The 23,281-nt window shown below is 43.1% G+C and overlaps 1 protein-coding gene and 1 pseudogene across 1 annotated transcript; both read left to right on the forward strand.

The window, feature by feature from the left end:
• The first annotated feature begins 776 nt into the window (after positions 1–776).
• LOC101756137 lies at positions 777–1,456 on the forward strand (annotated as a pseudogene).
• Positions 1,457–5,455: 3,999 nt separating this feature from the next.
• On the forward strand, positions 5,456–11,598 carry LOC101785969 (elongation factor Ts, mitochondrial). Its single transcript, XM_004973183.2, has 9 exons — positions 5,456–5,608; positions 6,219–6,495; positions 6,591–6,763; positions 7,497–7,577; positions 8,654–8,828; positions 9,523–9,707; positions 10,529–10,654; positions 10,744–10,832; positions 11,157–11,598. Exons 2-9 carry the CDS (start codon positions 6,231–6,233, stop codon positions 11,200–11,202), a joined length of 1,140 nt encoding a protein of 379 aa, XP_004973240.1. The 5' UTR covers positions 5,456–5,608; positions 6,219–6,230; the 3' UTR covers positions 11,203–11,598.
• Positions 11,599–23,281: the final 11,683 nt, after the last annotated feature.

Here is a 23,281-nt window from a genome sequence, read left to right on the forward strand (position 1 = left end):
CATTTTTTTCCGATCTATTTCTAGCGCAAGTCTTCCGTCAACCGTCCGCCTCCCGTATTCTCCAGCGCCGCCCCCGGCGGACCGTCTCCCTCCGAGTCCCGATCGCCGTCCCTCCGGCCCCGGTCGCCGGCCGCCGCCCCAGTCGCCAGTCTGCCTCCTGATCCGGTCGCCGCCCCTGGATCACCTGCCATACCGCGCCTGCCCGCCGAAGGCCGTCGTATTCTGCGCGTCTGCTCTCACGTCCGTCTCGTTGAAGGTGAGTCGCTGGGACTTGGCTCGATTTCATCGATAATTTCATCTGTCGATGGTAATAGTTGCTGCCGTGGTAGTAATGATGGCTAGTAGATCAGTAGCACACGGCAGTAATGATGGCTAGTAGATCAGTAGCAATGATAGGCAGTAATGATGATGAAGTAGCCCCTGCTACCGTAGACGTTGATGCCTAGTAGAACAGCAGCACTTTCTATTTACGATTTGACAGGCAGTAATGATGATGAAGTAGCTCCTGAGCTCACCGAATCAAACTGGTAGCTTTGTATTTACGTATTGTAGGTCTTCTTATCAATGTTTGAACTGGTAGCTTTCTTTTCGTGGAAGGAAAATAGAAATCCCAGGAGTTTACAACCTCAGCTTCATTTTATCTAAGCTATTTAATATTTTTTAGGATGGTAGTGGCTCAAAATTGTTCACATGCAATTCTTATAATTTATTGAAGTCACAATATCTATCATCAGTCATATGAATTGAATCAAACAATATTTTTGGTTGGCTGAAGAATGGGTGATAAGGCGGATTGGGGTGATGCTTTTTTAAGGCATTTGATTGATGCCTGCAAAGAAGAGATTGAAGCCGGGAATAGGCCGATGGGAATTTTTACTACTACCGGTTGGAAGAATGTTGTTTCAAAGTTTGCAGAAAAATCCGGTGACAAGAGAACAAAAAAACAATTGAAGAACAAGTTAGATCTTCTTAAAAAGGAGTATTCAACATTTATGGAGTTCAAGAATTGTGCAACTGGTCTTGGATGGGATGAGGCAAAACAAACTATTGACTGCTCAGACGAATGGTGGGACGAACACCTTGCTGTAAGAACTATGTTGTTATTGTAATTATATTCTTCCCATTCTTCGTTATGGTGTGCCTTATTAATTTTTTTTCTAATTGTAGAGATGCAACAATCGTGAGAAAGGAATCAAATGCCACCATGTGAAGTTTCGAAAACAAGGACCCAAGTTCCTTGATGACCTGCATATCTTGTTTGGCAAGGCACATGTAAGTGGGTCTTCTGCATCCTGTCCTGGAGATATATCATCCGATGAGGCAAGTGATGAGGATGTGGATGAGGTAGCAAAATCTAAGCAGAAGGATATGACAGTGAACCTAGGAAAAAGGAAACGTAAGGGTACCTCCATTGGTGTTGAAGAGAAGGATGAGAAGAGCCCATTCTTTCGTTTGTACAAGACCACTTGTTTGAAGATAGAAAATGCTGCAGAGAGGATCTCCACAAGTGTTGAAGCATCATCAGCTCCTCCAACCAACCTAGTTCCTACCATTACAGAGACTATAAAGATGGTGAAAGAATGTGGGGTGCAAGAAGGAACTGCTCTAATGCACACAGCCGCCTCCCTAATTGTTAAACCTGAATTTAGGGAGCTCTTTAGCTCTCTAGAAACAACTAAAGGAAGGCTCGATTTGATTGAGAGGGAGCTAGAAAAGGAGATGATGAAGCGCCACTGATTTGTTTTCATGTTTGTCAGATTATTTTATTATCATATGTGACAAGAATTTTCCTATGTTGAACCATAATTTGTTACCCTATATTGAACCATAGTTTGCTTGGAGATGTGAAACATTATTTATCTATTATTGTGTTATGTTGAGCTTCTTCATTTAGTATTGTCAAGAAAGTTGTTGTATTTAATTATTAATATACTAATGTCTCATGTAGATGGATGATAGATTGGGAGATATAGCCAAAGGAGGACAAAAAGGACTACTACTGCTAGCTGAACTTGCACAACATGCTGGTGCTATGGGAGAAATGGGAAACTTGTATACTGAGCGGTATTTGCATAAAGCTGAATATAGGGAAACGTCAGAAACTGGAATTCAATGGGTGATGAGGTGTATGTCACGCCCGAGGTATTTTTATAAGATGTTTCGGATGAGCACCGAGATTTTCGATAAACTTCATGACTTGCTAGTCTCTACTTACGGATTGACCTCAACCAACAATGTTTCGTCTACTGAGTCATTGGCAATGTTCTTGTGGATCGTCGGAGGACCCCAATCTTTTTCACAAGCTGAAAATCGTTTCACACGGTCACTTTGGACAGTTCATATGAAGTTTCACGAAGTGTTGAAGTGTTTGCGCAAGTTAGCTAAGGACAATATTAAACCAAGAGATCCCACTTTTTCTACGGAGCATAAAAGGGTGAGAGAGGACCGTTTTTGGCCATACTTTAAAGATGCAATTGGAGCAATAGATGGTTCACATGTTAAAGTGGTAGTGCCAGTGGACGAAGTGGTTAACCACACGTGTCGTCATGGATATACATCTCAGAATGTGCTAGCTATTTGTGACTTTGACATGAGGTTCACCTTTGCGGTTGCCGGGTGGCCGGGTTCTGCACATGACACACGTATCCTCAATCATGCATTGGCAAATTTTCCTTCATTCCCCGTGCCTCCTAAAGGTATACATGGTTCCTTCATCAAATTAGCAATACTTGTATTATTATGTACCTTACTAACTTAGTTTTGTAGGAAAGTATTATCTTGTGGACTCAGGTTACCCAAACCGAATTGGGTATCTTGCGCCTTTCAAAGGAAGCACGTATCATATACCAGAATTTCAGCATCGTTCGGGGCCTCCCCAAGGAAAGTACGAGATGTTCAATTTCTTGCATTCATCTCTTCGTAATGTCATTGAAAGGTCTTTTGGAGTCTTAAAGCAGAAGTGGCGTATTTTGAAGGACATGCCAAGTTTCTCACCTCGTACTCAGAAACATATCATTATGGCTTGTCTTGCATTGCATAATTTTATTCGTGACAGCAATTTGTGTGATAAGGAGTTCAAGAGATGTGATGATGATGAGGATTACTTGGTACAACATACATGTGGTATGAGACAAACACAAGGAGATGATAGTGACGATGTGGAGAATGAGGATACCATGAATACCATTCGTACTAGGATAGCTGATGCTTTGGTTAGTGCGAGAGGAGGAGAGTAATGTTGAGGGATGGCATCCTTGTATAGAACTTTTGATAGATAGTTCTATTTATGTGGACCAATTACTTTAATGGATGAAAAACATATAAAATTTATTTTTTTTCTTCCTAAAATAGTGGTTTACATTTGAACTAGTGAACGCATTATTTTGTTACGAGCAATTTGCATATAAACACAGTCACAGACCTTTAGGGGCATTACAGGTATTTCTTACACAGCCTACAGTTTCACAGCTCCTCTAACCAAACGGTCTTCTGCTTTTCCCACAGCTGCTTTCTCACAGCTGCTTTTCCACAGCCCACAGCTCACAGCAGCTTTTTCAAAAGCCACAGCCCAACCAAACGCACCCCTAGGCACGGACATGTCCCTGAGGTCGCGTGTTGGTGTCCGACACCGACACGTTGCCGAATTGTTTTCGATACTTATCGAAGCATATCGAAAAAATTAAGCACTGAAAATAAATAAATAAACACGCCGATACTTCGTGGACGCGGCCTTGATACGGCCCAGCCCAGCAAGAGACCCCTGGTGGATAACCTTTCGGTGCCTCTGACGCGGGCCCCTGACTCCACCTAGAACACACAGCCGCCTCTTCTCTTGCACTGCGCTAGCGCCGCTCCTCAGATCCACGCACTGCCAGCCCGCCATTGCTGCTCTCGGGTCGGATCAACGCGCCGGCGCCACCTGTTGAGTTCCTTTTCTTTTTCTGCTGCTCCGTGCTCCTGCTTCCCCCTTCCTTAACTCCACCCTGAATGCTTCTTGAGTTCTTGTTTTTGCTTCCAGTTCAGAATGGCATCGGGCACAGCAGCGTTGTTGCTGTGTGGTTGTTTGAACTTAATTTACAACCATGTTGGCATGCTTTAAATTTGGTTTATGCGACCTTTTATTTGCCTAGATGTTTATTATATTGCCGTGTCGCGGCATTTTGAGGAGAATGGCGCATCACCGTGTCAGATAAGTATCGTGTCCGACACGCGTGTCGGAATCGATGCAACTGACCTAGCTTTGCCACCTAAAGCAACATATTTCCTGGGGTGTTTGATTGTTGAGCTAAGGGGATGTTTGATACATTCCAACTTATCACATCGGATGTTTGATGCTAATTAGAAGTATTAAATATAGGCTAATTATAAAACTAATTGCACAGATGGAGTCTAATTCGTGAGACGAATCTATTAAGCCTAATTACTCTATGATTTGATAATGCGGTGCTACAGTAACTATTTGCTAATGACGGATTAATTAGGTTTAATAGATTCGTCTTGCGAATTAGCACTGCAATTAGTTTTATAATTAGCTCATCTAATCCTCCTAACTAGCATCCGAACATCCGATATGACACTGCTAAACTTTAGCACCTAGTATCCAAATACCCTCAAAATCTAGTTCATGTCACATCGAATTTTGAAATTGAATTTTGAAAGCTAATTAGTGGCACTAAATATGAGTTAATGATAAACTAATTACACAAAAGGAGGTTAATTCGCGAGACGAATCTATTAAACCTAATTAATTCATGATTAGCACATGTTTATTGTAGCACCACATTGTCAAATCATGGACTAATTAGGTTTAATAGATTTGTCTCGCGAATTAGCCTCCACCTGTGCAATTGATTTTGTAATTAGTTTATGTTTAATACTCCTAATTATTAGTATCTAAATATTCGATGTGATAAGACTAAAGCCATATGTGCAAATGGTTTTGTAATTAGTTTATATTTAATACTCCTAATTAGTATCTAAATATTCGATGTGATAGGACTAGTTTTGTAATTAGTTCATGTTTAATACTCCTAATTAGTATCTAAATATTCGATGTGATAGGACTAAGCTTTAGTCGTGGTAATCAAACGGACGGGGCGAGATTATCTCTCAAGTCTCTTCTTCAGAGCAAATGAACCTTATTAAACAACTGAATGTTGTATAGACAGCCCCATAACAAGTTTTGGATGTAAATCAAGTTTCGTAAAAAAGATATTTTGGAGCACCTAAAAAAAGCTATGCTCGACTGAATCTTTGAGCTCGTAAAAAAATGTTTTGGAGTACTACATGAGCTGATGAGCGGCAGGCTAGTGCTGCTGATATGGCCAGCAAGCGAGGCAGGGTGTCTAGGATTGAGCCCAGTTCGTGGCCCAATAGCTTCTCGCTCCAGGAAAGAAAATCAGAAGATAGATGATGGCCCAGCCCAATTCATTAATAACTGTGTAGGCCGAAGCCCAAGATCAGAAAAGAAAAGGGTTGAGGAAAACCTAGCCCCGTCGACCCGCTACACACGTGCGCCTTCCGCCGCCCTACCCACGCTCGCCGGCGCCGCCCTCGATCAATCGCTCGCCGCTGCCTCGCCTCGCGCTCGCCGGCGTCTCTCCATCAGGTAATGGCGATACCAATCTCCTTCTTATAATCTCTCTTCTTCTCGTGCTGCCTTCTTGCTGCTTGCCTGCGGGTTTATCATGCGATAGTTCTTATTGCTGGGCCAGGCGAAATTGTGCCGTAGGATTTGATTTTGGCCGATGATGCTAGTTTGGAGATGCTTGTGTGGTGGCGTTTGTCCAGATTTGGGTCGAGAGCTCCATTCCGGTGCTTAGGCTCTGAGTAGAGTTTTATTTTTATTTTTACTTGAAATGATGTCCCTACTGAGCTGTTATTTTTTTTTTGAAACGAAACTGAGCTGTTAATTGATAGTTGTGCTCGCTGGATGGAATTTATTCAAACTTCTGATTTGGCATGTAGCTAGTCTGTCATTTCTTTTGCGTTTAGACCCACTTTTTTTCATTGAGTTCACCCTCATTTGATCTGTTCACTCTTGTCTTTGCTGCGGGCAATCAAATCCAAACCTTTCTGCGGTGCTCTGCCCAATAAGTAAAAATGCCTCCATTGCTGGAATAATACAGTTCTGGAGAGAATGATACAAATATTTTTCTGCATGCAATGTTCACTTATTGTTTAGTTACTGAAAAATTGTTGTATGTGCCATGGTGCAGTATATTCTGAGGATGGCTTGGGGTCAAGGTGCTAGAAAGCCCATAATGGGGCTTCTGTTTCGTGCTCAACAACAAGCGGCTAGGGGATACTCTTCTTCAGCATTCCAGACTCATATATTGGGCGTTGATGCTCCCCAAAATGGCATGTTTCTTAGGAGATTCAGCTCTCAAGTGTCTTCTTCAGAGCAAATGAGCCTTATTAAACAACTCCGAGAAAGAACATGTGCTCCAATCAAAGATGTCAAGGCTTCCTTAGTTAGCTGCAACTGGGATATTGGTTAGCTCTTCTTTTCTCACTGTGTTAGCGAACTTTAATTGATATATCTTTAATTATTTCCATTTATTCTATTTGAGTTTGTTTATTTCTTTCAGAGGCTGCACAGAAAGACCTGCGGAAGAGAGGGGTGGTTCTCGCTGCCAAAAAGTCTTCACGGACTGCTGCTGAAGGTTTGCTAGCTATTGCACAAGATGAGAAAAGGGCAGCTGTGATTGAGCTTAACTGTGAAACTGATTTCGTAGCAAGAAATGATGTTTTCCAGTATCTGGTTCGTTTCATTCCCTGTAATATTTCATCTTATTGATAGGGAACTGAGCTGCTTTGTTGGTTTATATTTAAGAAATTTGCACCTAAAAAGCACAATGCACATGAAATCGTTTTTAGCAATTTGGAGATAATGTTCTTTTAGATTTATTTTGTTAAGATGAGTACATTGTGGTTGGGAAATTAAATTTGTTGCTGTTTAGCATTTAAATCATTGGAAAGTAAATGCTGGCTTCTCTTGTGGTGGTTATTGACTACCAGTACAGCATGGTATTTCCATCCTTTGCTGTCATGCTTTATTATGGAAAGAAGATTCTACTTGCGTCACTTTTGCTCGTGTTCACTCATTGAATTGTGCATTGTTAACATGACATTGTCTGCTACACCCTGTATCCTTTTGCTTTCTCTTATTTTTGCTATCAGGGTCTATTGGGTTTTGTACTTCCATTCCATATTTCTTTTTGCTGGATATGCCAAGAGCAATATCCATCTCATTTTTGTAGGTGTGGATATATCTGTAAAACTGTATTAATATCAAGTATGAAAGGGAAAATTTCTACCTGTCTGTTAAGCAGTTTACAGCGGTATCATTTCCAAATTCTGTAGCAACTGTATGTGTTACGTTATTCTGTCATAGCTATGCTATCTTTTATGTTGTTAATACCCTTTCTTTTTATACATTTTGGGTGCAACACCATATTTTTTTTATATTTTTTCCAATTTCATTCACCATGCAGGCTTCATCAGTGGCAAAAATGGCTTTATCTGCTCAGGGTCCCGGCCAATTGTTTTTGCCTTTTGGTCCTGAATATTTGGAGGTATGTCATATGTTACTTGATAGACCGTCTTAGTTGATGAGTGTATGGATATCTTCTGTTTGTTGGTCTGTGGTATGACCTTGGTTTTGGACTTTGGTTGCATAGATCCTGAATTTATGTGGGCGTGCCGAGGCACAAGAGAAGGGAAGGAGCTTGTCATTGCTTGATTTTGATTAGTCTAGCAGTCCTAATAAATGAATTTAGCCTGATATGAAAGAAGATCACATAGTGGGGTTTAGCTGAGTCATGCACACACGTGTGTGTAGCTGCTTCTTTGGTGCCACAGCCACACCGTGACAGTCTGATTCTATGTTTTAACCCTTCCAGTGCTTGATCTTCAATATAATGATATTTTGCAGTCGACTAAATGTTCCTGCACTACCAATTATGGATTTGGATTCACCATCTGAACTCTGAACTATTATATTTAATTACGATTAAGAATTCAAGATCCATGCCCTTGGCAGTCAGCTGGGATCAGGATTATAGTAAGCCTGCTATATTAACGCTGGGTACTGTAGCAGGGGTTCCCTCTGGGTTATGGTTAGTTAGAGATAAAATTAGAGGTCTCCTGCCCAGGGTTCATGAAAGCCTCTCTATATAAAAAGAGATGTATCAATCAAAGGCAGCAAGAATTATCAGGAGGGATCCTCATCTACTCCCGGGTCTTGAGTTTGGGCCCCACCATGACAATCCATATAGTTAGATCCCATTTAATCAGTCTTTTGAATTGAACTGTTGTCCTGAAACTTATATCATTAGGGATTGATGTCCCACATGCCTTAGAATTTTGTTTCCTATGTAGTCAGTTTGATGGATTATACCTGCACTGCTACTTTGGATCATGCTTTTGTGTTGGCTAAATAAAAGGAAAATGAATGCTTCAAAGAGGTTTATGTGACTTCTAGCACAGAGGATTGGATGAGGATATGTTGAGGTTGATATACAATTTCAACATGAATGTAGAATGGCAATTGACAAGAGTTGCCATGATGAATTTGAGATTGCAATTGATTGCATCCAACAATGCAACAAAGGAGATTAGATCCTGACTGGTCATTTCTCCAACCTTGCAGAACATGTCTATCAATCTAGATCATCCTAAGCTCAGTGGGGAAACAACTGTCCAAAGTGCTGTGACAGAAGTTGCTGCCATGGTTGGGGAGAATGTAAAACTCAGAAGAGGTTTCATATTATCAACCACGGCTCATGGTGTAGTTTCGTCTTATGTGCATACCTGTCCTCAGCCAGGTGTGTGGACAATGGAACCAGCTCTTTCAATTTTATGAATAATGTACATTCTTTATTCTTCAGACCTATTTCCTTTTTTTGTCCCTATCAGCTAAGTTAGATTAAGCATAACCAGTACCCAAAAGTAGTTTTTCTACTAGGAGCATGCTTATATTTTCTAATCATTTTCACCAGTCTAAAATTTTGGAGACAACTAAATATTATAGTACATTTTTCTGTATTTTTCATAATTGTAGTAGTTAATCAATTTTTCAGGCTTCTTCCTGATGAATCCCCTCATTATTAGAAGAATGCAAGTTCTTAATTTACTCATGTACAGCTGTTGGTGATAATGCAACCATGAATTAACACTCCCGTCAGGCTACAATTTCAACACAACATCTCTTTAGTCTTTCCAATGCTTCAACAGCACTACACTATCTTTTTCCAAAATGAAACAAGAAGAGAAAAATGGCATTCTATCTAGAGGGGGAAACACTTGTTTTTGCACTCATCATAATACAATATTTAGCATGTTATCCTAGTCCTAGTTGTTGTTTGCTCTGCTGACCCCAACTCCCTGCTACCTATTGAGTTGCTGTTAGCACGTCCTTTCTGGTTCCCTCATTAACAACGGAATGTTTTTACTTCTGTTTTTAACTAGGATGATGTATTCAGTCATTTACTTAATTGAGCATTCTTTTTTTCTTTTCAGGTTTGGGTCGTATTGCTGGATTGGTTACACTAGAAGCAGAAGATAGCAGTGCTTCCCTTGATGCTCTCAAGACAGTTGGGTCATCTATTGCGATGCATATTGTTGCAACAAAGCCATTATTTTTATCAAAAGAATTGGTTTCTGCTGCAGCTCTAGAAAATGAACGTGAAATACTCCGAACTCAGGTGCTTTATTTTGATAAATATTACCTTTTCTCCATCATGTTTGGGTTGGCAAATTTGACATTTGTAGCAGTATTTAGTTCCCTCTGTGGTGTTCCATACTTTCCTAGCACCATGTCCTGTATGTTATATTGTTATTTGCTCAATTTTGCCATGGTTGTGATGTCTGTTCACCATAACAATGTGGCTAGCAACCAAATATGACAACTCTATGCATGCAAGAATAAAAAATGATTAAGAAATTCTGTTCACCATAACAATGTCCTGTTGTAATTGGTGTCTTTTTAGCTCAACAAGAATAAAAAAATGATTTAAGAAAGAATGGGGTGACACTGGCATGAAAAAGATCCATATTGACCAAATGCATGCATTTCCGTAATTCATTATTGAATGTGCCTTAGGAGAGAAGTAAAATCATACTCTATGATCTATGCTTTCATGAGAGAACAGTTCGATGATTAAGAAATATAAGATGATGAATAAATAATTTGAAGAAAACACATGCATTGGCTTGAGTTTTTTGGATTGAAAGATAATTGGTACATGTGGACCTGTCATAGGGCTTGTACTATAAAGCAAGAGTCAGGTTTCAGAGATGAGATTATGGAAGATCCTGATAGGATGAGTTCTGTATGTATGTTAATATCTGAGAATACCTTGTGAGTATTAGATAGAATTGGACCCCGCTTATTTTCTATGAGTCTAATGGCAATATTTTTTATTTTTTTCCTTCTAAACACATGGACTGCATATCCTTCATATGAAGGTCAACTTCAGTGTCAGGTTGCACTAGAAATGAAATGACTTGTCTTGCAACATGTTAGGCTGAAAGTTCAGGGAAATCCCAAATGGCTATGGATAAAATGGTGGAAGGTCGATTAAGGAAGTACTTTGAAGAGGTGGTGCTCATGGAGCAAAAATATGTTCTCAATGATAGCACAAACATTAAGGTAAATTGATAAAAGAAAATTTATATTCGATGATGTACTGCCCTGAATTGTTTATTTCTAATAGCTGTTGTTTCTGGTGTCCTTTTCAGACGGTGCTGAATGATTTGTCAAAGGAGGTTGGTTCTAAAGTAACAATTGGTAATTTTTTCAGAATGCAAGTTGGTGAAGGAATTGAGAGGTACAATATACTTGTCCCATGTCATCTTCATTGATAAGTTTTCTTCTTTTTTTTTTGGTTGAATTGATGTGTATAGTTGCTGGGTAGGATGGTGTCAGAAGCAGCATATGCACCATATGAAATGATGTTTATCATTTACATACAAATTATGTTTTATTTCGGACACCAATTTTTTTTACTCAAACATGTATTTTTATTTTGTTTTGGCTTATACCAATGCACCCACTTGCGTTTTTTAGTAACTCATTCATAAACCTTCATTGCATTTCTGTATGCCCATAAGTTCATATAATCAACTTTTGACCAATGTCTTTGTGCCTGCAGACATGAAGCTGCTGATGGGTCAGAACCTGTCGCTAATGCTGCATAGGTTTAAAGAAGATATGAATCAAATGAGACTGTCAGGATGTAGGTGAAGTTCCTCTTTTTAAATGCTTTGCTTTTAGGTGTTTGCAGTGAAATTCTCCCAAAAGCTTCTCTGCCCAAACTGAATTGAGCTGAATAACGATGCTTTTATCATATCAAGTTTTCCATACATTCGAAGACCTGCAAAACTGTATAATTCAGTTGAAACCGTGTATGATTGAACCACATTCAGATGGTAAGAAACTAGAGCAGAATGGGAGTTGGCTCATACTATTACTTGAGCATCACTTGCTTTTGTACTTGGCGCGTGCAAGCCAAAAGGGGTTATGAGGTGGTGTGCGGGGATCCCCAACCTGTATGCAAAGTATAATGTGAGGCCATTTGTTTATGCTTTTTTTTTAATTTTTCTCAGGGTCTTTTTGATAATTCTGGCCGGCAATCGTTTTATTCTCAGCAACTGCTATGTGGTTAGCTATTGTTTACCCCCTCCGTTTTATAATTTGACACGGTCTCCCAACTTACAATTTAGCTATTTGTTTATTTTATATTATATTGTTTATGGTTATAAACTTGTGATCAGTGGAGAGTACATTTGATTACGAATATTTTATAAATATTAAAAAAATGTTGGTTAAATTATTGGTAAAGATTGTAAAATCAAAAACGGAGTAGAAGATATCAACAAACTGAAACGGTAGCTCGGGACACTTGTGCTTGCCACTGCACAGTTTTCATATATGCCATCTTTGTCAGGTGATGTTCGCGAGAGAAGTTAAAATGCCGTTAATAAGGAAAATGAGAGCTCGAAAGGTGCATTTAATTAGTCTGTAGATGACACAGCCACTTGATGTACCAATGTCAAATTATTACATGGGGTGATTCAGCTTTGTTTACAGATCATGACCTGTTTTCAATGATCTACAATCAGGAGCTTGTGAAAATCTCCCCAAATCAAATCTTTTACCGGCTCTCGTGCTGACTGCAGCCTAGGATTTCCACAGCTTCTAGTATTGTTGGTGCATTGTGAAACTTAGAGCCTGTTTGGATACATCCTCGTAAACTTTAGGACACTCATAAAGTTTAGGAGCTAGAAATTGGTAGTCCTAAATTTATGAGTGGGCTGTTTGGATGGAATCATAATCTTTAGGATGTTAGAGGGGAAATGACTTTTGTACCCCTAATTACTCCACCCCTGCTCCGTTTCTAGCGCCGTGGAGAGAGAAGGGAAGGGGCAACAGGGGTAAAGGATGGGTTGGGGACCACTTTTAGGAGAAAAATAATTCATTATGATGGTTTGGTCCTCCTAATGAAAACAGCACTCCTAAACATTATGAATGCACTTTTATGACATATGTTTGGATGCACAAGTCCTAAAAGTGGATTAAAAGTGAAATCCTAAAGATTATGAGTGTGTATCCAAACAGGCCTTTAATAAGGATCAACATGATCTGTGACTCCCTATTATTTAAAGGGACTCATGATTTATGAGCCTGCTTTTATTGAAAGGTGCTCAGGACATTGAGGCGTGCATTTATTTGAGATAGTGTTTCAGGAAGTCCCACAAACTTGGATACATTAGGAATGCAGTGGTAATAACAAAATTATTTGAAAACACAACGTATGAATGAGTTGGTGCTATTGCTCACTGAATGCAAGCATCATGCACCAAAAAGAAATCAGAGGACTTTCTTTCCGTTTTTTTCTTTTCGTTTAGTCAGAAATGACAAGTCGCAATCATGTTGTTAGCCGTCTAACCACTAACCTCAATAAGAGTAAACTTGCAATCATAGAGAGTTAGAGACCTTATCTTATATGGTTAAGAGAAATGTCTAAAGGTGCTAACAACTATGACCGTTCTTTTCAGTGCATATGATGCACCTACCATGCATCCTATCAGCGACATTGCATCCCTATGGATTCTCCTATCAGTGACTAAATTTGTGCAAGCAACAATTCGATTAGGTAGAATCAAGACTACTCCAAGCATGACTTGCTCAAAATCATGTCCTTTCATTGTGTGCTTCCCATGTGCACTTAAAGTGTGCTGTAATTTTGCTTCCTTGAACCATCCTTTTGTTGCTTCTAGAGCTTCCACTTGCTTCTAGTTCAAGCAATTAGGCAAACCGTGATGGTCCTAAGATGAAAACAGGAAAACCTAATCTTGTAGGCATCACTAACTGGATCAAAATGAAGTACATCTAGTACATGGTCCCTACTCAACAGTTCATGAGTTCAAAAGGACAAGTGTGAAAGTGGAGGTGCCAACCTTCTGCAGCCAGTATAGTTTGCCAATATCCTTGGATGCTATCATTCCTTGACAGATGTGGCTTCAATACATGGTGGATCACTTTTGAAATGACTTCAGTAGAAATAATTTTGCAAGAAACGAAAGAATCTTAATCATGATGCACTGCAAATACTGCAAATATCACTGAACTAAAGCGGTTAAGATATCTATGTGCTGCCCTTTAGTTATTCGCTAACAAATGATTAGGACGTTAGATTGCTTTGTAGTTAGCAGTATGTTTATTGCTAACTAACCCGAACATTTATCTCTTCTTTAATGGAATGATGAGCAAGGGGAATCTTTGATAGATATAACTGACATTGATTTGTGTTGCTGATTTCGTACGATGAGTACTTCAGAACACACTGATTGCTCTGAATATCCCATATATTTTCTTTTGCTGGGGGCGAGTTTACAATAATATTGTAATTGAACATGAGTTTAGTGTATATGATTAGGAGCACGAATTGTGAAACGAGAAAACAGACAAACCCACTTGAACAATGCAATCTTTTTCAGTGTAGGCATTTTACCAGAAAGGCAGAAACACCTAAGTTTTTTCAAGAACTGGAAAAGGATATTCCAAACAAGGCTTAAATTGCGGAACTGTGTCAACTCGTATTTCTGATAGATGGCAGATTCTTAATACATTCAGAACACAAATCTACAATCTGTTAATCTTATATATTCTAAATGCCACCCAGAAAAGTAGTAAACATGATATTACTTTGAGTAACTAAAAGATTGGAACGCATGTATCCTTAATCATCACGGTAAGTAGTTAGTTGCAACATGGAATAAACTTTGTAGGAGGCACATGGTAAGATCTCAACATTGTGATACTTTATCTGGTGATGATTTGACCGTCCATTTGCTCTGTTTTTCTAAAGAGATTTCTTTCAGCTGGAGTAAGGGATGTGCATGTTGAAAGGGCTGCTAATACTACAGTATCCTGATTCCTATCTAATTTAGTGTTAGTAACTTTAATATTCAGAGATTGCCCCCTGATGAATGAATTGGATTCTTTTCACGATCTCAACTGAAAGATCAATCATTCAGAAAAAAATAGATCCAGTGATACAACTGACATACAAATGTAAACAATTTCTTAGCTTTAGTCATAGGTGAGGATGCAATTTCTTAGCATCGTAGTTTAGGAACTAATTGCCTAATTTCTTAGCCTAACCTGGTTGGGGATGCTGGTGCACACCCCCCATCACCCATTTATGGTCATCTTTGGCTCGAATTTAAGTGCCTATTTTTTGCTCATTAATATTGCATAGAAGCACTTCTTTGTAAGCAACCTTTTTCAGCCTTTTTCAAAATTATGTATAAAGAAATTGCTATTGTTTCTTTTTTCATGAAGTATGTGAATTTCAGTTCTTAGGTTACATTTGATATGGCTTCACTATAAAGAACATTGCAGAATATCACATCTTAACTATAACATAATGCAACCTACCACTGAAACGTGGGGAGTAAGACATGTATCTAGTGATGTTTAATTATTCCCTACCAATGATTAGGATTTGGATTTTCGTAGGAGTTAGCATACCAATACGTGTCTGTTGCTAACTAGTTAGGACAACACTTATTTTGCTTCCTAGAATGATGAGCAGGGGAATCTTTATACTTAAAAAACGTTGATGTAACTGAATTTTGATGTACGTTGTACTGATTGTGTGCTACTTACTCTTCAGAATGCATTGATTAGTTTTGAATACCGAAATCTTGCTTTAGCTTTTGGGTTCATAATTAAGTATTGTCCTTGAGCACGAATTTAGCACGTTGAATTAGCAACATGGACTATGAAATACAAATAGAAAACCCTGATGTACTCACATTAGACTCCAACACACAACAGCTAAGATCCTGTTTGGAAATAGGAATTATGTATAGAGGAAATATGTGAATTCAAACAGGAAAATTGCAGGATTACAAATGGGAACGAACCGCTGAAGGAGTGAAGACACTATAGAAGCACATAACTCTGAAAGATGGCATAAGCTTAAAAAATTCAGATCACATATCAGATAGGACCAGCTAGGTCCCATTGCCACTAAAAAAGAGTGAGCACTAGTAAATCTGATACTATATTGACCAACGAGAAGGTTGGAATGTCATGTCTCCTTAATCATAGTGGTAAGTTGTTGGTTGCTGGACATATGGAATAAAAATTTGTAGGATGCACATGGTAAGATCTGAACATTGTGATACTTTATTTGGTGATGATTTGACCCCCGAATAGAAATGTTTATTCTTTGGAGGTTTCCCTTCAGATGGAGGAAGATGTGGGAATCTTGAAACAAAGGTACTTAGGGGATTTCTGTCTAACAGAATAATGAGTGGTTAGTAAGTCGTATGCCTAGCCATGGATTTGTTTTTTGTGAGTTCATACTAGAAAGATGTAATACCATTTGGGTCGTAAGTGTATGGACTATAACCAAGTCCATGGAGGTTGTCTATATTATTCCAGAGAGATTTGTCCCTGATCATGCATTCGATTGGTCCGCATATCATGATACCGTTTGGAAACAAAATAAATGAATGAAATAATAAATAGATGTCGGTTTCGAGACCATTTTCTGTTGTGTTGTTGTTTAGTGTAAATCACTTGGTCAGTTAACTAGCGTTCCTGCGTTCTTGATATCGGTTCATGAGGCTCTCACGGAGATGAAGTGGATTGCGAATATACGAGGGGTACTCACAGTGGAGGTCTTGTCGAAATACCTTAGATGGGATCTACTATCTGAAGTTGTACTGCAGCCAGAGGTAGAAGACCTGCATATATGGTGTCTTTTGACTTTAAAAAGATATTCAACAAAATCAACTTATGAAGCTCTATTCATTGGTGCCACTCAATTCAGACCTTATGAAAGGATTTGGAGAGATGGGCACTGGGCAAGTGCAAATTTTTCATGTGGCTGGTAGCACACAACAAATGTTGGACAACAGATCATCTTGCCAAGAGCGCTGCTCTTTGTGTGATCAAGAGGAGACAATTAATCACCTTTTAGTCTCTTGTGTTTTCACCCGTCAAGTATAGTTTAGCATACTTCACAGTGTGGGCTTCGGCTTGCAGGCTTTAGCTCCTTAGCTGGAAGATTCCTTCTTTGAGGATTGGTGGGCAAGGGTGAGTGATATAGCGGATGGTCAGGTGCAGAAGGGACTTGACTCCATCATAATTCTGGTGGCCTGGTCTGTTTGGAACCAACACAATCGCTGTGTCTTCGACGGCCTGCAGCCTGATGTGAATTCAGTCCTGTCTTCCATAAGAGATGATATGCACTTGTGGTGTATTGCTGGGCTCGAGGAATTTCACATCTCCTCGCCCTAGTGCTCTCACAAGAGCAGTTGGGGTCCTTGGTCTAGGTTTGGGTCTTGGTGCTATATAGAAGGTTCCTATAACAAATAATGTAAGGGTTTCTGTACAGATTTTGTCCTAAATAAAAACCTGCACTGTATTTTTAGGTTTATATAAACCCTTCTCTTCTTAATATATTGATACACAGCTGTATTTTTTGTTTATATAAACCCTTCTCTTCTTAATATATTGATACGTAGCTCTCATGTATGTTCGAGGAAAAAAAATATCGGTGGTGCTATTGCTCGTGATTGCGAGCGAGGCTACAATGTTCGCCTACTTCGGTTGCTGCTCACTATATTTTGGACAATGTTCTGTTTGAGCGACCGCATTAATAGCTGGTAATTTTCGGTACTAATTTGGACTATAGCCAAGTGTACCTGGCTAAACTAGTTTTTTTTCCCTCGAATCAGGTACAGACATTGATGATCACGTATAAGTATGCACATTTATCCCTCACAAAACGATAAATTCACCATAAGCATCTCACTATTAATAGATATATGTCGTTTGCCTACCACTTAAAGAAAAATTAATCGTAAATGAAGATTCAGATATGGATAGACAGGTTCCATGATAAGCACCCTAACCAATTGGTGAGCTACATTGAGCTTCCACGGCTAAATATTATTTCAACAGCAAAATGAAAGTTTCCCTATGGACATAATTCGATCAAGTATAAGGTGAAGAGGCAGCATCCAATGTGATAAATCGAGGCGAAACAGTTTTTTGAATCACGAGTTTAGGAGAACGAGTCTCTATGTGCTTTGAGTCCAAGTTAAAGAGGGCGAACGAGACGCATGAACCGGCAACACATGCTTTGATTATCCTATCGCCTGATCTATCCCCTTGCTTTTCTTCCATCGATCGGAGTCACTGGAAAAAGAAAAGAGATTATACAAAATAAAGCCGGTCCCGTACGAGTATTATACTGATGCTCATGCAAAAAGCAAGCAAGGGCCTCGATGGATCAAAAAGGGCTTCCGGCCGATAGAGGAGCACGCGGAATCATCGCCCGATGATCATCATGCGAGATGCCGCCATGCAATCAAAGGCGGCAGAAAAGCAGCCTGGTCTGCTCCGCTGACGCCCACTCCGGCGGCAGCCACACGGTAAACAGTGCCCGTCTTCGCCGGCGGCCGGCGCCAGTGGTGGTGGTAGCGCCTGCCCTGCCTTTCTCTCTGGTTGTGGGAAGGTGTTTATGCGGGGTCCACGGCGCAGGATCCGAGTAGCCACGGACGCATGGGCTGAGTTTAAAACACGAACAAGTTTTTTTTCCATTTTTTCCCCTCTGCAATCTATGAGCCACTAATACAGAGATGTTCTGGATACTCACATTGTCTCCAGAACACAACCTATGAGTAGTAACTCTTTTTAAATTTTTTTTGAAAAACACAAAGGAAAAGTATAGTTTTATGAAACTACGTTGAGATAATTTTGTTAGTAAAATATTTAAGTATACAAACTCACACATAAAAAATAATTCATAGAACTAACACATAAGCGAATGCTAGCTAGTACCTTGAGAGCTCTCTCTTCCTCTACGCAGTCAGGGGTGGAGCCAGGATCCCCTCAATCTAACTTTATGTTTTATGTGCAAAATTGAGGATAAAACAGCTAATACTGCATGGATCTCCATGGGCTAAGGGGTTCTGCAGCTCCGCCCTGTATGCAGGGAGTTTGCGCCGTGGAAACTTGTTTGTTAAGAGTTCACCAGGCTTTCATTGAGTTCAGGACGTTGCCGCCTCAAAAACACATGATGTGAGAAACACTGAAAAAATTGCACCATGCCGCCCACCCCCTCTCCCCCTCCGGCGCCCCGCTTCCCGCCGGCGACGGCGGTAGCTCTCCCACCTCCGCGCATCCTTGGCAGGACCCCAACCCAGCTGCAAGCCCAGCCACCATGCACCCTATCCCTAGCCACCCCGCGCACGCTCTCCTCCTGGGAGCGGTTCTTCTCCAACTCCCCACCCCTACCTCCCCGGGACGGCCGGCCGACGCTCCTTGTTGGCGACTGGGTGCCGGAATCATCGGATCCGCAGATCACGATGTCGGATCTGCGGTTCCCCACGCCAGATCCGCAGCCAGCTGTCCCGGAGCACCCCGTACCAATCCGCCCAGTGCTGCCATGAAGTCAAGCGCGTCTCTGCTCGTGGGAGAAGCAGTAACTCTGATGAAGTGACAACTCCACGGCTCATTCACTACCCTATGGCATCAACGGCATGGCGAACCGGGCCAGACACGACACGGCGCCATGCCACCAGGCGGAAACAGCACCTTAGCAACCTCCATTGCGGCAGGAATGGCAGCCAGTGAGGCGCCATAGGCCGCGCCAGTGTGCGCTGCCCGAGAAGCCACAACGCGACGGCGGGAGCGACCGGCGCTTCAGAAGCGCTTCAAGGAGGCCACCAACCAAAGGTCTGCTCACCTTCAATTGTGCGACTGCGGGACGCTGTTTCATTTGCCTCGCTCCAGACCACCGCGCACCTTCGTGCTGCGACCCTGTGCGCTGCTTCCGGTGCCACCGCTCCGGCCACAAGGAATGCACCTGCGAAGCGACGCGGCCCCCTGTTGCGCGAGCCTCCACCATTGCCCCACGAAACCAAGCTTCTGTCGCGCCTCGCCCCCCCCCCAGCTTCTGCCAACTGTGGACCAGCCCCGCGGAAGCTAACGCCCACTCAACCGGCCATCGTCCCACCACCCCCCGCCTCTGCTGCACCGTGCCCAACCCTCCTGCCAACCGCCGACCACCGCCCACCGCGCTGTCACCAGGACAACAGTCCCCGCCACCACATCCTCCTCCGTTACTACCACCAACACCGAATGCAAGCTCCTGTGCAGCCACAAACATGCACAAACATGGCCATAGGGGATCCTCACACATGACCAGAGGTGGAAACGGTCTTCGTCTCCAACTCCTTCCACCTTGAGCATGACATGCGGGATTGGGAGGTCTACGCGCTCGTCACGTGGGTGCTCCACCTGCCGCCAGACGCCGGAGTTCGGGACATTGCAAATCTCATCACCAGAGAACTCCATCTGCAGCCAGGCGATGTCACCGTCATGCTACATCAACCGGAGCCCTACCTGGTCCGATTTGAGAATGCGGCCCACGCAGTGGAGGCGTGCCGCCACGGACGCTTCACCGGAGGAGGCATTGACATTTGCCTCCGCACGTGGCGAAGCCTCACGCACGCCCTCGGCTTCCGCAACTTCAACAGCGTGCGCCTCTGTCTCGACGGTATCCCTTCCCAGGACACTGAAAATCATCGAGAGAGTCATCGGCCACAAGTGTGGTCTACAACACATCATCACCGACCTCATTCAATCGGCAGACTCCAGGCACATCGAGCTTTGGGCATGGATGGCAGACCCGAGCGAGATTCCAAAGAAGGTCTGGCTATGAGGTCTTCATCCACATGCCTCTACTGGAGGACTACTCGGCAGCCGTACGCAACCTCCAACAGGCGGTCGACAACCCGGAGAGCGTCACACCGATTCAACGGTGGTACGAGTGGCGCTACGGCCTCATCGACGGTGCACCACGAACGCGAGGCCGCACTTCCCGACTCGCCTACCTAGGCCGCCACGAGCACCAGAGGAGCGAAACCACGATGACAGCAGAGACAGGAACCCTGGTGACACGGGCGGGGATGACGCGGCGACTCAAGCACCTCTGGCGCTAGGCGCGGCACACGCGGGTATTGACAGCATGTACACCGTGACCCTCAGGTGGACAGGAACCGCGGCAAGCACCGGGCAGCCAGACAAACCTACAACGATTGAGCCTTTGTCTGGCCACCTCACCGCGGGAACGATGGCGACGACGACAACCACGACTACGACCACCAAGGGCATGGGTGCAAGTACGGCGATGCTTACTGGGGCTATGCGGACGTGGTCTGTCATGACAGCACAAGGTCACCCCGCGCCACAGCTATGCACCCCCACAGGGATGATGCCATGACACGGGTGAACAGGGGCTGAACAACTTAGCTCCTGCTCAGCGACAGCCCTGTTCGTGGCCCAGGCGAACGCGTTGAAGACCTACATGAACGAGCAGGTACTGGCAGCACCAGCTACAACTAACCATCTCATTTTGGATGCCAAGAAGCAATACTGCAAAATAGGCGCCGATGACTACATTCGCAAGGCTTCATGGTTCGCTGACCGCCTCGGCTTCGACGACACCAGCACCGGGGAAAAAGCCTGGTCTGAGCCGGTCCCACTGCCCCACGTCTTCAGCATGCTGCGGGCGGCGCTACTCTCGGCATCGCTGCCGCCGACGGTGACGGACGTCGAATAGGCGCTGGACAGTATGACCATCGCCCTCAAGCAAGCAGAGGCGGCCAGCGAAGGCGCAAGCGCCCAGCGACCTGAGGAGAGCGACGAGGCCATAGCCCAACATGAAAGCTTCAGGGCAACAGGCGCGACCTCATTTGCGTTGGGCAACAAGATAGCCCAGTCAGCGGAGGAGGAAGCCCAAGCAAGCCTGATGGCGTGCACTGCCCAGCCAAGCCAGGTCGTGGGTGGCGCATGCTCACTTGGGCTGAAGGAGGCAACCCAGCCTGTGCCGCTGCTTGCTGCCCAGGCTGCAGACAGCGATGCAGTAGTGACCCAGGAAGTGACTGAAGCACAACAGGGGGTGCAGGGAGCTGGCGAGCAGGACCTGAGAGAGATAAACTCTTTGTTTTGCACCCCTGTGCCACCACTGCTCCAGGAACCTGCACAGCGTCGCCATTGCCACAGACACACCTTCGACATGATGGCCGTAAGAAGTGCGCGACTTGCGAAGAAGCCGTCCATCCCAGCGGCAGAGAAAGCGTAGAGGAACCTATGGCGCAAGCTAGGGATCTCCAACGACGAGATGGCACCAATCAAGGAGGTACTGCGCGACTTCCTCTCCATGTTTTGTGGATCCCTCCTGGAGAACATTGTGGTAGCCATGACGGCCATCTTCAACCTCGACGATGAAGGAGTGGACATGCAGGATGAAGCGCTAATCCAGCATGCAGGTATGGCCACGGTGGAACTGCAATAGGTAAATGGAGTCTGCGGCATAGAACTGCGACAACGACTTCGAGCGTCAACCCGCACTACATGTATCACCTCCTTTCGTCTTTATTATCAACCGTACTTCAAAGTCCTGCTAGCTGCGACCTTCGGGCATTTAAGCCTGCACGCACTGCTAGCCTCGACCTTAGGGCAACTATGTGTAACCTGAACCTATGAACCGCCATGCGATCAGAACGACCTACTACCAACGTCAAAGATTCGCTACAAACCGCAAACGCCATCAACTCCGAATGTACAACTGCACAAAGCTGCACACACGACGAGAGCCAATTGATTGCATCATGTTGAATGGCAACATAGATATCTTCTCATGGAATGTCTGAGGCCTAAACGCGACAGCTTGATGCCTAACAGTGTACGAAACGATGAAATCGACACCATGCCAAATCGCGTGCCTACAAGAGACGAAACTACAAGCAGTCGACTCCACTTTGGCTACCTTCCTGGGAGCTTACAGGCTAAATTGCTTTGTGTATAAGTTGGCGGTAGGCGCAAAAGGAGGAATCCTTCTATTATGGAACGACACGGCAGTTTACATTCAGAACATAATGATTGGATGCTACTCAATCTCGGTAGACGTAACAATTCGACATTGCATGACAACCTTCATGCTAACCACGGTATATGGCCTGGCGAGACGACTCGAAAAAGAAGCTTTCCTATGACACATGCGTGCGCTCAAACCCCCTGACGACACCAAATGGCTAATACTAGGGGATTTCAACCTCATCTACCACGTAAGAGATAAAAACAACACAAATCTCAACCGGAGGCTAATAAATAGGTTCAGAATTGCCATAAACTTCTGCGGTCTAAAGGAGGTAAACCTACAAAACAGAAAATTCATACGGAGCAATGAGAGAAGGACACCCACGCTAGTTTGTCTTGACACAGTGTTTTGCAACCAAAATTGGGATCTCCAATTTGACAATTGCCTCCTTCATGCTCTATCATCATCCCACTCGGATCACTGCCCCTGCTCCTAACCAACCATATTACCTTGAGACGCCCTACACCGTTCAAATTCAAAAACTTCTGGGTACACCTGCCACATTTTCAACAAGTGGTTTCCACGGCTTGGAATGCTCCGACGCATCACACTGAACCTTTCCACCGACTGGGCCACAAGCTACACGTAATGTCCAAGGCACTGAAACATTGGAGCACGTCAATGTTATCCGACGCAATAATGAAGATGCACATGGCCTAGGAGGTAATTTTGCATCTAGATGAGGCACAAGACGCCAAGGCACTGTCAACGGCAGAAACGCGATTAAGCGCAAAATTAAAACAATGACTCATGGGGTGGGCAGTCATCGAGAAGGCAAGGAAAAAACAATGCTATAGGATAACATG

This window comes from Setaria italica, chromosome VI, assembly GCF_000263155.2.
Source record: "Setaria italica strain Yugu1 chromosome VI, Setaria_italica_v2.0, whole genome shotgun sequence".
NCBI lineage: Eukaryota > Viridiplantae > Streptophyta > Magnoliopsida > Poales > Poaceae > Setaria > Setaria italica.

Coding starts and splice junctions, on each gene's coding strand:
- LOC101785969 (XM_004973183.2), top strand. CDS start 6,231: ATGGCTTGGGGTCAAGGTGCTAGAAAGCCCATAATGGGGCTTCTGTTT. Junction 9,708..10,528: donor GTGAAATACTCCGAACTCAG/GTGCTTTATTTT, acceptor GCAACATGTTAG/GCTGAAAGTTCAGGGAAATC. Junction 10,655..10,743: donor ATGATAGCACAAACATTAAG/GTAAATTGATAA, acceptor TGTCCTTTTCAG/ACGGTGCTGAATGATTTGTC.